Raw genomic sequence first — 15,518 nt, forward strand, 5'->3', positions numbered from 1 at the left:
GTGTTTAGTAAACATTCATCTAAAATATTTCTATAACTTTAAACCTATTAATAATATCAGATTTGTCTACACTTAACTTAATTAAAGTAACTTTATATCTGTTTTTGACTTATGTTGAAGTTTACCTAATAGGCTACTACATTCCTATTGGTCGCTGCTTCATTGGTTGTTTGGTCATGTGACCAGTTTGTTGAATGGTCCGTCATGGAAATGGCTATTGAGAACTGAACTGCCATTTTGTTGGTAGGTCGTTGTAAAGTATTACGTATGTCGTTTGCCCAATGGGGACTGAATTCGCGGGTAATGTTCGTAAAATGTATATTTTTGTGCTAAAAGTTATATGAAACATGAAGCACTGATATTGTTAAGTGTGGTTACGTACGTGCTGTGCCGTGTTGTTAGAGAATAAAATTATTTTATGTTTATTTTCGTATACTCAAGCCTGTGTTTCTTAATGTCGGAAGCGTATGCTGTGTATTGTGGGCGGAGTCATTATTTCAGTAAATAAATGTACATATATGTGTAATGATATTTTTTGTCTTCTTTTAACAGCACCAAAGCCTGTTTGTAATTAAAATGTATATATTTTTAAGCGTAATGTAGCAAACTAGAAGAAAACTATTTCTGGATCCTGTATCACAGTGATTAACATAGGTGTAAGCGATTTATCATTATTATTTTTTTTTAATAAAAAAGACATGATTACAATTTTAAATTCAAAATTTGAACTAGTAATGACCTGTGGTTGGTGTTATTTTATTCCATTCATAGTGTTTCGTAATGATTGTGAAAATGTTTTGATAAGTTGAATATTATCATTTTATGTGCTTCGTATGGCTTTAAAACGGTAAGGGTAATGTATTGTGAATTATTTTAATATAATTTTTGATAGTGATTACTGCATTTGCATGACGATAAGTTTTTAGGTTATGAATACAAACAGTTATAAAAATGATAAAAACATTACAGCCTATTGTGATAACTGTACTTTTCGTATATATATATATTTTTCTTTCTTTCTATAATATGCATATATTAAGAATAAATAAGTATTTTATTTTTGCTTGTTTATGATCATGAAATTCTTATTTTCTTGGTTATAAATATGAGGTTGAAAATTGAAATTTGAGAGGCACATAATGAATGAATCTTAATTAATTTTGTCACAAGAAAGTTTGTTATCGGTAGTTAATGAGTAGGGTTTTTTCAGGATGAATATGAGATTTATTGATATCATTGCTCCTCTGTGTGTACTGATAAAAAACAGAATTTTTTCTGACAAAAACATGCATGTACTGCTCTCTGGATGTGTAAAAAATAAGCATATATTTGTTTTAGTTTTTAAAAAACTTACAGATGTTTTATACAAGTATAATACCATTTCATGTGTAAATCTGTAGCTTATGTATTTCAGTCGATATGGATAATAGTAGGTCAAATACTAATTAGTTGCTTTAAAGTCTTACCTGATAATACAAAAAGAAAGTAAATAAAAGTGATGAATTTTTTTATGCTTCAGTGGGAGCATTTATTCTTCAATTTATGCATTTTTTTTTTATTTATGTAATTGAATAATATTCCAGTAGTCTTTGATTATCCAATGCCGTTAAAGAGTTCTGAACCCACCAGGTTGGTCTAGTGGTGAATGTGTCTTTGTAAATCAGCTGATTTTGAAGTCAGGAGTTGTAAAGTTCAAGTCCTAGTAAAGACTTTTATATGGATTTGAATACTAGATCGTGGATACTGGTTTTCTTTGGTGGTTGGGTTTCAATTAACCACACATCTCAGAAATGGTCAACCTGAGACTGTACAAGATTTCACTTAATTTACACTCATATATATCGTACTCATTCATTTTCTAAAGTAATCCTGACATTGATTCTGAAGGCTAAACAGAAAAATAACAAATTTATGTGTTCTGGAGCCTGTTTGCAGTTGCATCTGTTATTCTTCAGAAAATATTGGGTGATTCAAAACAGACTTAACTGTAAAAGCATATAAAAATTTATTGAAAACTTACAGATTTGGTTGAGGTATCATCTAATAGCAAAACACATGAAATTTTGACTGTGTCAAAATTCATTATTACTGAATTTGGCCACCAGTGTTTTTAAAAATCGATCCATTTACTGGGCAAAGCATGCTTGCTTTGTATTATGGTTTCATGATTTGCAGTCAGCAACTGTAGTTCAATGTAGATTTCATACAGAGTATAGTAGGGAGCCTCTTAGTAGGCATATAATTTACTCTTGGCACTAAATCTTAGTTGAAACATGTTCCAGCCAGAACGACCTGTTCTTCCAGAAGGCAGCAGTAAATGATTCATTTATCTGGACATGCTTCAGAATTTCCTAATTACTCATGTAGATGACAAAGATGGATGTCATTACTATCACAAGACAAGGTCAGTGGATTGGTCGTGAAGGTCCAACTTCATGGCCACCTTGCCCTCAAATTTGACCCTGGTTATCTCAATAAATTTTTTTTATGCTTTTCAAAATTGTGAAATCACCAAGTGATTGGTTATGCTCTTGTATTGTAACCAAGATTTGTTTATTAGAACTCACCAACAGAATGATATTTAGTAAACCAAATTAGGAACTAACATTGTTAAAATGTATCTGAAGCCACATATTGTCTAAATAACTTGTAATTAACACAGTGCAAGTGTTAATTCTCCTTGTTGTACTGATGTACATTAATTTTTTAATTACAATTTATTTTAAATTTATGAAATTACATTAAAATCACTAAATTAATAAAGACTATTTTGCTTCAACTATATTGCCTGTAATGGGAAGGTAATTTAGATTACCTTCCTATCAGGTCAGATGGATTTCTAATTACTATTGTTTTTTACATTCATTGTTTCAGGTAAATCAGTAAAATTGGTACTTCTTTCTTAAACATTATTATTTATATAGTTATAAGATGGATGAAGATAACCAAATCACTTTTATTCCGGCAACTGAAGAGGTAATATACAACAACAATGTATAATTTTATTTCTGATTAATAGCAAAAATATTTTTGCTATAATTAGAGGCCTGTTATGTTACTTATTCTCTAATGTTGCAAAGATAGTTATAATATTTCATGATTACTAATGTCTCTCATTGTTTATTTTATTTACTACTTTTGAAGATTATTTTGTAACTTTACTTATTGAGACTTTTTATTGTGAAATTGAAAAAAAAACTTATATATATTGTTTATTTTTACACAAAATAGATTTTTTTTTTAATTTTAATAGATTCTTCTGTATAAAATTAAAAAAAAAATACTTTTTCCACAAGATCTGTTGCAGAAATCTGATAAATAAAAAAAATATATATATATGTATATTTTTTTTCATTATAATTAACGTCTTGAAAAATACATCATAAGTTGAATAGAATGTAAAATAAGTTTAGTAGAATTTACAAATGTAAACTATTTAAACATTTACTTTTTTTTTTAAATTACAGATTAACAAAAAAAAAAATTATAATTTAAAATGCAGTTCATGCATTATGGTAATTATAGTTAAAATTTAAAATAATATTAAATGTACTCTTATGTGATGAATTAATCATAATAAATCAGAATTACTAGTTTTATGTTTGTTAATTATAATTTAATGTTACAATAAATTAAAAATAATTAAATTATACTATTTAATTTAATAACTTTTTAAATAATTTTCTTAATGGCTTAATTAAATGTGATTAAATCAATATTCTCCGAAAAATAGATTAATACCAAAATATTTTGTTTTAAAATTTTAAAATGATGGATTAATTTTATATAATTAAAGAATAAATTATGACATAATCTTCCATTAAGGTGATATTCATTAATTTTAATAGTGTTATTTTTTATATACTGCATTCATAATATGTTCAACAAAATCACTTATTTATATTGGCTTACAAAAAATTAAGTAAAATCATTAATAAAAAAGATTAATACCAGTAACATAAATATATGTTTATAAATTAAAGTATGAAAAACCTGTGAATGTTTAGAAGTTATTTTTAAAAAATTTCAGGAAGCTAATAAATATAATTAAATTAAACAAAGAACCCTTCAGTAGCAACCATAAATTAATAAAATGTTAATGGCACACTTGCAAATTAAATTTGTTGAAATCTACTGGCATGAAAGTAACAATTGATTTGAAAGTAACAATCATTCAATTATTATTTATTCAGTCATCATTCACAAAGAGACTTATTTAATAAATAGAGACAATAATTTTTAAATTAAGTTACGTATTACAATAGCAGCACCATAATTCAAGGTAAGGAGTTTTACTCAAACCCAACTTAAAATACCCTTAATTTCTTATTAATGGTGAATTAATTTCATCATTAATGGTTTCTTAATTTCTTATTAATTTCTACCTTTTTAATGGTGAATTCATTATTTTTTAATTATGGGTATGGAAAATCATCTAATAAAAGTAGTAGTTATTTGTAGTATTATTAATATGTACATTATATATGCATATATTATAAAATATATATTCACACACTCAAGTTAAAGGTATTAAAGATAGTCATTCATTGTGTAGAGTGACTTCATCATCTATCAGCTGTTCTGACAGTTCTTGACAACAGAGTTAAAAAGATGAAGGACCTCTTTTCAAATCCTCTTGAATGCAAAATTCCTTGTGGTTGATTACCAGTAGTATTTTAGATCATTGGATTAAAATAATGGAACAATCTTAAGGAAAAGGCCTTTTCAAGAAGGACTGTTTCAAGACCTACATTTTACAATCCTATGTTATTATAATCTTGAAGTAAATAAAATAAATATGGGTAAAACACAAACTATGTTAATAGTTTATGTTATATATATATTTTTCAGCATAAAATTCTGGTAATTACAAAGTGTGATGCTGTACTGTTTATGTATTAATTATTTTCAATTGATTTATATTTTTATTATGTACAGTATGTACATATGTGAATATGTGATTTTATTGAACCATGAATACCACTGATTTTTTCTTTTTAGTATAAATTAATCAATAAAGAAGATATTCTTACATTACTGATTCACCATTATTTTTCAATGATTAATGTATGTTTGAAAACATCTTTATCATTGGTTTATAAAAAGTTAAATAAATTCTAAAATTATTTATCTCAACATAATACAAATAATACTTGAAAATTTAAAAAAATCTTAGTTTATTAAATTAAATTGTTCCATGTAATTCTGTCGTATAAGTTAATACAAATTTTCTAAGTGTTAGTTATCATGATACATAATTTTTTTCATGATGTCATTTTTTTTATTATACAAAAGACCCGATTATATATATGAAGTACTCTAAACATGTGAAATTCTTTATAAAATAAGAATGATCAGTAATAAGAATATCATCTATTTTATATATTTATAAATATAATTTCATTATTTTTATCGTGTGTGCGAGGTGTACATAAAAGTTTCTAAACTTAACTATCTAGAACATAAAGTAGTAGTCCTGTTGTGAGTTATACTTGTCTGAGCATGGTAACCATAATCAGAAAGAACAAATTCCTTTGTATCATATCAGTTTATTGATATGTAATATTTTTACTTGGCTTAAAAATTATCAGATGACAAGATTTATTTAAGTTTTTTATTTTTATTACAAAAGAAAATGTATTTATGAAAAAGTCATTATGAAAAGTAGTTTCTTTATTGGCTGTTCATTACCTTGTGGAATGATTTTAAATCCTTTAAAAATATAAAATTACACTTAAAAATTTATCAATATTTTTTTAAATAATTAAGTTTTCAATATTTCAAAAATTTATCAATATTTTCTTAAATAATTAAGTTTTCAATATTTCATTTTGTATTTTTTTATTATGAATAGTGTAAAATTAGTCTTAAGAAACTGTAGTACTGGTATAATAATTTCAGAAACCCTGCTTGCTTATTTTTTTATTAATTATTTTTACAAATATAAATAATATATAGCCTAATTTTTAATTATAAAAACATATATATGTTTGTAGGAAATGGATTGGCCACCATTAAATGAATCGTTGGATGATATTAATGATCCATTAGCAGAAGATTTAATACCTGAAGTAGAATTAAAAGAAGAACCTGAAGAAAGTGAGGTATGTGCAATAAATCCTAAAAAGTTTTGTTTGCGATTGTATTTTCTTTTTTTTGGAGGATTATTGTTAACATGTTTTATTCATTACTAGTTTGTGAACTGTTGGGAAATATATTTTTGTCATCCCTAATTTTATCACTAGCGAAATATTTTTTTTTAAATGCCACTAAATATTTATTTTTAACCAAGGTGGAAGTAAGATACTAAATTTGCATTAACACCTCAGTCTAAAATCACTTGAAATAACATATATAGCACACATAACCATGTATATAAAACGGTTATAACTTCTAATTTAACTCCACAGACAGATTTCGCTTAACTATGTGTATGCAGTTTAGTTCAGAATACAGTAGTTTAGTAATTATTTTAAACTACATTGATGGTTATTGGAAATTTGTACTATTCTCATTACCATTAATATCGGCAGGTTGCACGTGCAGCATACAGTTCCTGCTATATCTCAGTTCATACACACATATTCTCTCTCACACACAGGCTGTTAAAAGAGTAAGCAATGTTTTGCTCACTGTAATTTCTGTAAAGTTCATAGCATACATGCACATTGCACTGCGAAAGCACAGGAGGTAATTTGTACATGGTCACGCGGAGTAGGAGAGTTGGGTCAAGGTGGGGGTGACAAGGCAAGTAGATCCTATCAACAGACAGTGGGGAAACCGCCAATATAAGTAGTAACAAGTGTAGTGAGGTTGCTATACAATAACTGGATAAGCAAAGAAGAGAGATGAAAGTATTACATCCCTGATATAAAGTCCACAATAACCTATGAAAATGTCCAAATAATTTATCCTTATGTATTCATTTATTTCAGCTGGGCTGTTTACAATAGTTGTCTTACCAAATAGAAGACTAAGTAAAAAAAGTTTTTTAACCGTGTTTTATTGATTTAAAAAATTGTTATAAAAGGAGTTTTTAATGGTAGAGGAATTACTATATTCTTATATTTATATAATATTTTATGTAATGATTTCATCTATTTAGTGTTTTAATTTTTCACAGGACGATGAATTATTCAATGAGGATGATAGTAATGGAGATGATAATTATATAATATGTGATAATATTGATGAAATAAAAAATTCTAAGAAATTTTCAAAAAATAATAATGAAGAGGTAATTACAGTAAATGGCATATGTCAATGTTTAACATTTTATTATATGGAAAGTTGAAATTATTATTTTCATTTGAATTTTTGTTCTCTTTAATTTATTAATTACTCTTTTTCTAGATTGTAGTGCTTAATTATAATTACACACAGATAGTTATTAATTTTAGATTAATTAGAATATTTAAATAAAAAATTTAACTGTAACAAATGTCCTATTCATTATCTATTATCAGTGATCAATGTAGTAAATCTGTTTTCAGCTGAATTTTACGTGTCAATGGATTGATTGCTTCAAAATTGAGATTTTTAATTTTTTTGAGAACTCTAATCAGTGTTGATTAACCTAAATCAACAGTCATTGTATGTTATTTTTTTAAGATAGAAAATTCTACATCTATTGTCATATATAGAGTGGTATATATATCTATATATATATATACGAATATTTGTATCCCACAAATATATATATTTTGCATGAATAAAACCTTATTAATAAATACCAAGTGACATAAATATTTTAAGAGCTATTTATTTTGCTTTTGGGTTTATGCATTATTCGTTGACAAGGGATGAAAAAAATATTTCAACTGGGAAAAGAAGATTATTTTGTAATCAATTTTTCTTCTAGTTATTTGTTAATAAAAAAAGTATAAATTTATGTTAGAATTGAGATTTAAGTGTACCAAATTGAAAAAATGTTGTCTAATCTTGTCTTAATTTGCACTTTGAATTTTTATCAAAAATTGACGATGTGAAAATAATGTACAGAACAAAAAATTTTATAATCCCTATCCATTTTAATACCTTCTAATCCTTGGTTTAAGTATAATTCTAATTTGTTTGAAGTGAAGTATTTTTACATTTTTTATTTTTAAAAAAAATTATTTTTCATTGCTTTTAATTTATCATTATCAAGAAACAGCTTGCTGTATGAAAAACATATATATATATATATACGCATCTAGACAAATTGTAAATAAAAATGTCATAAACAATGACATCCTGACACCCTATTGAAATGAGGGATTGTATCACAAATTTTATGTTTAAAATACATTTCTGTAAAATCACATTAAAAAAAAAGTAGAAATTATCATTAATGCACTGCCATTACTGTTGCTGTTTATTTGTTATTTTTTTAAATTTGAATATTTATTTATTTATTATAAGGAATATTCACAGTTTTAAAAATTTCATTGCATATTCTTTTATTATTATCAATTATTATATATTTATAGTACAATTAGATCTACGATATGTTTATTTCTAATAAAAAATCTTTTTATTTTGTATTTAATTTATTTAAGACTAGATGACAGTATCCCAAAATATCATTTTTCTGGTTTTTCAACATCGTTAATTTCTTTATTTTTGCGCTTTACAAACAAAAATAATATTTGCATAACATTCTCTTAAATCAAAAAGTATTCTTTCATCTTAAGAACTAAAAGAAATTTGTAATAAAGTGAATCGGTTTTTTTGTTTCCAGATAATCAAGGTTGTAGTGACACCTGATAAGCAAAAAAGAGGTTGCCCTGAGGTGCTGCCTGGTATACAAAAAGATAGTCGTATTTATCATGATGGCAATGGTTATTATTTTCGTACAAATAGAAAAAGTCAAAATGTTAGGTATTTATTTACTTAATTATCAATATTGCTTTAATTTTGGCCTTCTGTATATAAGCATTACTTCTGTTCTAGGAAGTACACATGTTAATATAGTAACTTTTTATTATAAAACTATAGAAAACTCCCTAGTAGTAAGTTCAATTACACCAAAGCAGTTATTCTTTTCCAGTTTTAGGCTGAACATTACAAATAATGTCATCAATTGGTTTTTAAGTACTTAGGTAAATGCTATATTTTTATTTCCAATATTTAAATAAATTCCCCTCGATAAATAATTATGTGTAAAAATATGGAAAAATTAATTACATGTATATTTATCTTAGCTGATTCAGATTTTGAATGATTTATTTAATTCATTTTGATTTTAAATATACTATTCTACTCTTCCTTTTATGTTTTCCCTAAAAGTTAACCGAGGCTGTAGTAACCTGTCTACAAAGGTTTTTAGAAATTTTTGGTAAATATAGGTTCATGCATGAAGTGAATGTGAGTAGGAAGACAGTGATTTATAAGCTATTATTTATTGTTATATTAACCTTATAAATATTCAGTTGATATTGAAGCAGTGTTTCACAAATAGTATGTCTAGTTCTTGTAGTTTCTTGCAAAGTGTGTGGTATCAGTTCTTCCCTCATGCCCATGATTCACATTGAGTATATGTGATTGGGGAAAAAATGAATAAAGACTAAAATATTTATGTTCACGTAGACCATACAGTTGTTTATAGGCTAGGGATAGAGAATCTTGCCATAGAATTATTTATTTCCTCTTTTATATTTTAATATTACTCTTTTGATTGTTCTGTTGACATAATTATGATGATATTCAGCGTTATTAGATTTAAAGGATATCAGTTTACCAGAAAAATGTTTTAAAACAAATGATATTAAGGGTATATTTTGAATGAACTTTATACAAATTTTGAATGTTGTTTCAAGTCATACAGTTTAGAACATTGTACCTATTCACAGACCTTCAAACAGCATTTCCCAGAAGGAACCTCAATAACATGATATATTCTTGAATGGTCCTGACAAGAGTTACTTAGCTGTAGCACATCTGTAAGCTTTATCTCATTTATCAAGATTAGCACCAAGCATCAAGATTTGGGTCTTAAAGCATTTTAAGCTCATGTTCCCCGGTAATTACCCAATAATCTGTGTATTAGTCTAGCCATTTGAAAGTTCTCTAGATCAGTAATTTTTTCTTATACTTCAAAATTTCTAAAATTTGTTAATGATCTTTAAATTAATTATTATACATTATCTGTTATGTCTTAAGGTTTTTTATTTTTTTATTTTTTTTAGATATTTAAGATGCATAAAAGTCGGTTGTAAGGCACGAGGTCAAATAGCAGATAAAGCAGGTTCTCCAATAGTTCTTAGTTTTGATGCTCATAATCACCGCCCCCTAGATCTGAAAGAACAAGCTGCCAAGAGAGCTAAAGCATTTGGTATTCCATATGTGTTACCTCCTACCAAAAGAATGAATTGTTATGTTAAAAAGAAGGATGGTACATTTGAACTAGTTTCATTAGATGCAGCTAAAATTCCACCAGATGCTTATATTAATAAAAGTATATGTAAAATAACAGAATCTGAGTATAAAAATTTTTCACTAGAAGCCAGTAGATCTATATATTCAGAAGTACTTAGAATGGTATGTTATCAATATGTTTTTATAATTTATTTTACTGCTTTTTTATAGTAATTATCTGAGTTGTAGTTAAAATTTTATTTGCATAATTTTCCTAATTTTATATCAGAATGAGAGTGATGTATGTTGTATTTATTTCATCTTTTTCTGATAAAAACAATGTGAAATTTCATTTTATTAGAATAACCAACTTTCAATGAGCTTAATAGAAATCTCTACAAAAAATAATTGAAAAAATGTAATATAAGAGTAATAATAGAAATTATGTATTATAAAAAAAAATTCATATGTTATTTAATTATATTGTGCAGTATATTTAAAAAAAAAGATAAATGATAAGAAAAGGTAAACTGAGCAGTATCGATTAACTTTTAGTGTTATAGCTCTCCCTATAATCATATAATGAAATGCATGACTGAATTAGTGCTTACATATAGAGATACTGAATGTGTATAATAAATATGTTGATGTAATTTTAATAACGGTAATGTTTTAAGATGTCAGGTTTTGCTTTTTTATTTCAGAAAATTCAGCAAAATTAGAATGGTAAAATTCAGAAAATGTGTAAATATGTGTGTCTCTTTAATATTAAAACATTACCTCATTGCAATAATACTACCATACATGATGTTGGGAACTTTTTCCTGAAACAAGTTTTAAACACAAAGATAGATACTCTTAGAAACATTCTGATTAAAGTACTTTTAATTAGAGTATTTTAATCAGAATATTAAGAGAACCTCAATAAATGGACTTGGTGGGTCTGAATACTTCATGGAGAAACCCACAATTAACAAAGTACCCAGTGGAACAAATTTTTGCTACCCACAAGCCTACATGGAATTACGGGGAATGTTTTTGAAGAACTATTCATTCCCCACAACAGATGAAGCCAAGTCATCCTGATATGATTGAAGATTGGACACACTAAATTAACCCATGCTCATCAAGAAAATAACATCTAGTATATTCCGTACAGAACTACTGGTTTACAAAATATAACCTTGCTTGTTGTGTAATATAATTCATTCTATACCGAAACAGCAAAGTTCAGTTTAATCTCGCTATATGGTGTTGATGATTGATAAAAATTATATTTAGTTCAGAGAATGTGTAATAAGGGAAAATCTACCATCAAGTAATATAGAAATTAAATATTGAGTTTGTTAGGAATGTTTGTACCAACTCTTGTTAAACCTTTTTTCCTCAAGTATATCATTCATTTCTTACTCATTACTCCTTTTTTTGTAAACATATTTCTAATCTGTTACTGATTATTTGATGCAGGTGAAAGTAACTACTGACAAAGATAAGGAAATCTCCAAACCTGTACCTTTAGAAATAGCAAAACCTGATACTTCAGAAAAAGAAAAAAAGAAAACCATTGAAAGTTCACCTCCTTTTACTAGATCATTGAGGACTTCAGTAAGAATTAATGTAAGATAATTATTGTATTTATGTTTATGATACAATATTAAAGTATATTCAGTTTGTTAGTTCTTCTAACTTACTACTTAGTGTTAATTTAAATAACGTTCCATTCTTAAAAATTGACATTTCATTTTTGAAATATTTTTTTAATTTAAAATAAATTTTAAATTTATTACAAAGCCTTGGAAGAAGTAAGGTTAAAAAATATTTCAAAAATGAAATGTTAATTTTTAAGAATGGATCATTATTTAAATTAACACTAAGTAGTAAGTTAGAAGAACTAACAAACTGAATATACTTTAATATTGTATCATAAACATAAATACAATAAATTACATCTGCTGGCTTCCAGGGCTTAACATATTAAATTTTTAGAGGTTTATCCTCTTTAGACTTAGCCTGATTGGAACCTAATGGAATTATTTCTTGCCTTGCTTCTCAACTTAGTTGAGTTAGTTCCTGCTGACACAGTGAGACCATCAGATTATCAGTAGATTGATCTCAAGCCCTATCATCAGTAGATTATGATAAATCTCAATTTCTCCATATTTATTTGCTTGTGCATCCAGTTCCTGCTAAAATATTTGTTACATAATCTTTAGTTTTGTTACTTGATGTGACAGGGGTTCCATAAATAAGTCAATTTTTGCAATTGAAACATACAAGCTAAGAGGATATTTTACTGATCATCAAAACATAACCTGTTCAATAGAAGAAAAAAATCTTAACATATGAAATTTATAACATATAAAGTGCATACGATGAAAATAAAAGCTTACTTGCACAAGGTAGACAGTCACCGTGCAAGGCATTATATTACTCTTTTTTCATAACATTAGGCTTATTCAGAAACTGAGTATTCTGCAATAGTGTGTTTAACTATTTTCATAAATGTCAAAATTCTTTCCACAATTAAAATTTATTATCATTTTGTGTGATTTCAGACAACATTTTCTTTAAAAATATTTAGCGTACGAGGTCTGTTCAGAAAATAATTGAACATTTTTAATTACATGCCAAATGAAGATAGTGATTTACGGTTGCCAGTATTGTGTTCCGCATGATTTTTATAATGTGCGATTTTTTGATGATTGAACTTTTGTCTCAGTGTCATAGCTGTAAACCCAGCTTTCGTCTCCCATTATGGTCCTTTGCATGAATGATTCGTCATCATTGGCTTGTTCAAGAAGTTGCCAACAAACATCCACTCAGTGTTCTTAAACATACAAATACATACACACAGTACGTATAAAATGTATGTATATTCATATTTTTTTTGCAATGGCCGAATTTAAATCCATAGTTAAAGAATAAATAGCTCTGCAGTCAAACTCATGAAATAGTTAATAATCTATACGTTATTATGAAGAAAAAAGCTATAAGTTAGGAAAATTAAAAAAAGACATTTAATACACATTCAAAAATGTGAAAAAAGAATCACTGCAGCTTATGGGATATCAAGATCACAAGTTAAAATCTCTGAAAAGAAAGGCAGGATCTTCTTAAATTTAAATCACAGTTGTGCTCATCAGCACACCAAAAAGATATAAACAATCAAAACTAGTAAGTGGATTAGACAGATTTGATAAAGATGTTGTAAGAACACTGTAGAGTTTCACGCAAAACATAATAAACTGCCTACATTAAATAAATTGCGTGAAGAACTTCAAAAGAATATTCAATTTAAAGGTTCTAGAACTACATTAGCAGCCATCCTCAAAGAATTAGGGTTTAAGTGGTGTAAAACTGATAGTAGGTGGAACTTTTGTGGTGTAATTTTGATTATGAAAGAAGACACCCGGTGGAAGAGGGTAGAGTATTTAAAAGTGACAAATTTAAGAAAAGAAAATTCTTTGATTATTTATTTGGACAAATCTTATATTTTAATGTACCATTCGACAACAAAATCGCAAAATTGTGGTCGGGTGGCAGTGGTGCAGGAGTAAAAGTGCCAATTAATAAAGGTGATCAGTTAATCATATCCATGCTTTAGGAGATAAAGAGTTCATTTTGAACGCGATGTAATTTGAAAAACAAGTTCAAAAAGTGGTGACAGCTTCAGCAACAATTTCATAAAGTGGGCATCTGAAAAATTAATTTTTCAGACTCATTCCGGGTCTTTCCTTCCAGTCAGTGGTTGTTATCGATAATGCACTGTATCACAGTTCACTTCCAGAGATGCGTTTGAATTGAAATGATAGGAAAAGTGGCATGATTAATTGGTTAGAAAAAAACAATTTTCAATTTAATAAAGCAATGTTATGGTCGACTGTGAAAAGATATGTTGATTAGTTATAACTTAACATTTATAATGTCAGATATTAAAAAATTATGTGATGGAAATATGTATGAAATGAATAAGGATGATTGGAAACCGTATTGCGAACACAAAAAAAGCTGAAACTGAGTATAAGAAGATGCTCATTGACAAAGTGACAGATAAATTTATAATACATCTGGACAGGGGTAATGAAAGTGACTGTTCTAGTGAACTTTAACAGAAACTTATATAATGTTATATAATGGAAATTTCAAGTAAGTATTAATAATAATAGAACAATCAACAGTCATATGAAAAAAAAAGAATTTGAAAATTCTAAATAAAAAAATTGAAATATTTCCAAAAAAAAAATTATACAATTTTGATTGTATATCAAGTGTAGTGTAATTACAGGTAGACTATACATTCAAGCACTAGTTACGATTTTTTTTAGTTCATAAATACCCCAAATTAAAATTCTTTTTTTTGGAATTTTTATGTATTGAATTATTAATACTAATTACATTATAATGAATTATAACTAACAAAACTTGAAAATGATAATAAATTTAACATGCATAAATAAAAATATGGTAATTGTATTAGGTGGGTGTAAATGTTTTCAGGTTTGGTAGTAATTTTTCGGCTTTGTCCAACACAAGTTTTTATTTTCATTATATGCAGTGTACTTAACTTTTAGTCATTAAAAGATTTACTCTAAATATGTATTTAGTTTTCTGCAATTAAATGCCCAGAAAATAAAATGATTTAAATAACAGATGTAACCATTTTCTTTCCATAAATAATAATTTCCCTTTTATCCTGCTTGTCTGGGTGCTATTATTGACTACTCTATTTCTAATTCGGATGAACTGAAGTTAAGCAATACCTTATATTTAAATAACCTGAAAGTATCTTTAATTTTATGCGTTATGATAGAACATTGAAAGATTTAAATATAAGATAAATAAATAAAAATATTGAAGAATTAGATTTTACATTTATTATATAAAATATCAAGAAAGCTTAAAATTCTCTGATCTAAAAAGATATGTTTTTGTTTACCTGTTTTCATATTTCCTGCTGTTGAGTAATAGTTTTCACGCTAAGGTCTCCTTTGTTCAAATGGATTACAAGTACACGTATTCTTGATTACTCCTTGTTGTAGCTTTATCTATAGAAAAACAGTGATACATGATATAATATTTCATTCAGATATATAATTTCCTGCTAAACTTGAAGTGGGTTATACCTATATACAGACATACCAAAAGAACCTTAATATATTACTTCTACTGTAATGGTAACT

At 26.7% G+C, this 15,518-nt stretch overlaps 1 protein-coding gene across 1 annotated transcript in view; it reads left to right on the top strand.

Annotated features, from left to right (window-relative positions):
- The first annotated feature begins 241 nt into the window (after window positions 1-241).
- LOC142328918 (uncharacterized) overlaps window positions 242-15,518 on the top strand; it is a 92,185-nt gene continuing 76,908 nt past the window's right edge. Inside the window, exons 1-6 of the mRNA XM_075373084.1 lie at window positions 242-847; window positions 2,875-2,976; window positions 5,997-6,104; window positions 7,124-7,237; window positions 8,723-8,862; window positions 10,170-10,521. Coding sequence (XP_075229199.1) covers window positions 2,932-2,976; window positions 5,997-6,104; window positions 7,124-7,237; window positions 8,723-8,862; window positions 10,170-10,521 — 759 coding nt within the window. The 5' untranslated portion in view covers window positions 242-847; window positions 2,875-2,931. The remainder of the gene's footprint in view (window positions 848-2,874; window positions 2,977-5,996; window positions 6,105-7,123; window positions 7,238-8,722; window positions 8,863-10,169; window positions 10,522-15,518) is intronic.

This window comes from Lycorma delicatula, chromosome 8 (genome assembly GCF_047948215.1).
Source record: "Lycorma delicatula isolate Av1 chromosome 8, ASM4794821v1, whole genome shotgun sequence".
In the NCBI taxonomy this organism is placed as follows: Eukaryota; Metazoa; Arthropoda; class Insecta; order Hemiptera; family Fulgoridae; genus Lycorma; species Lycorma delicatula.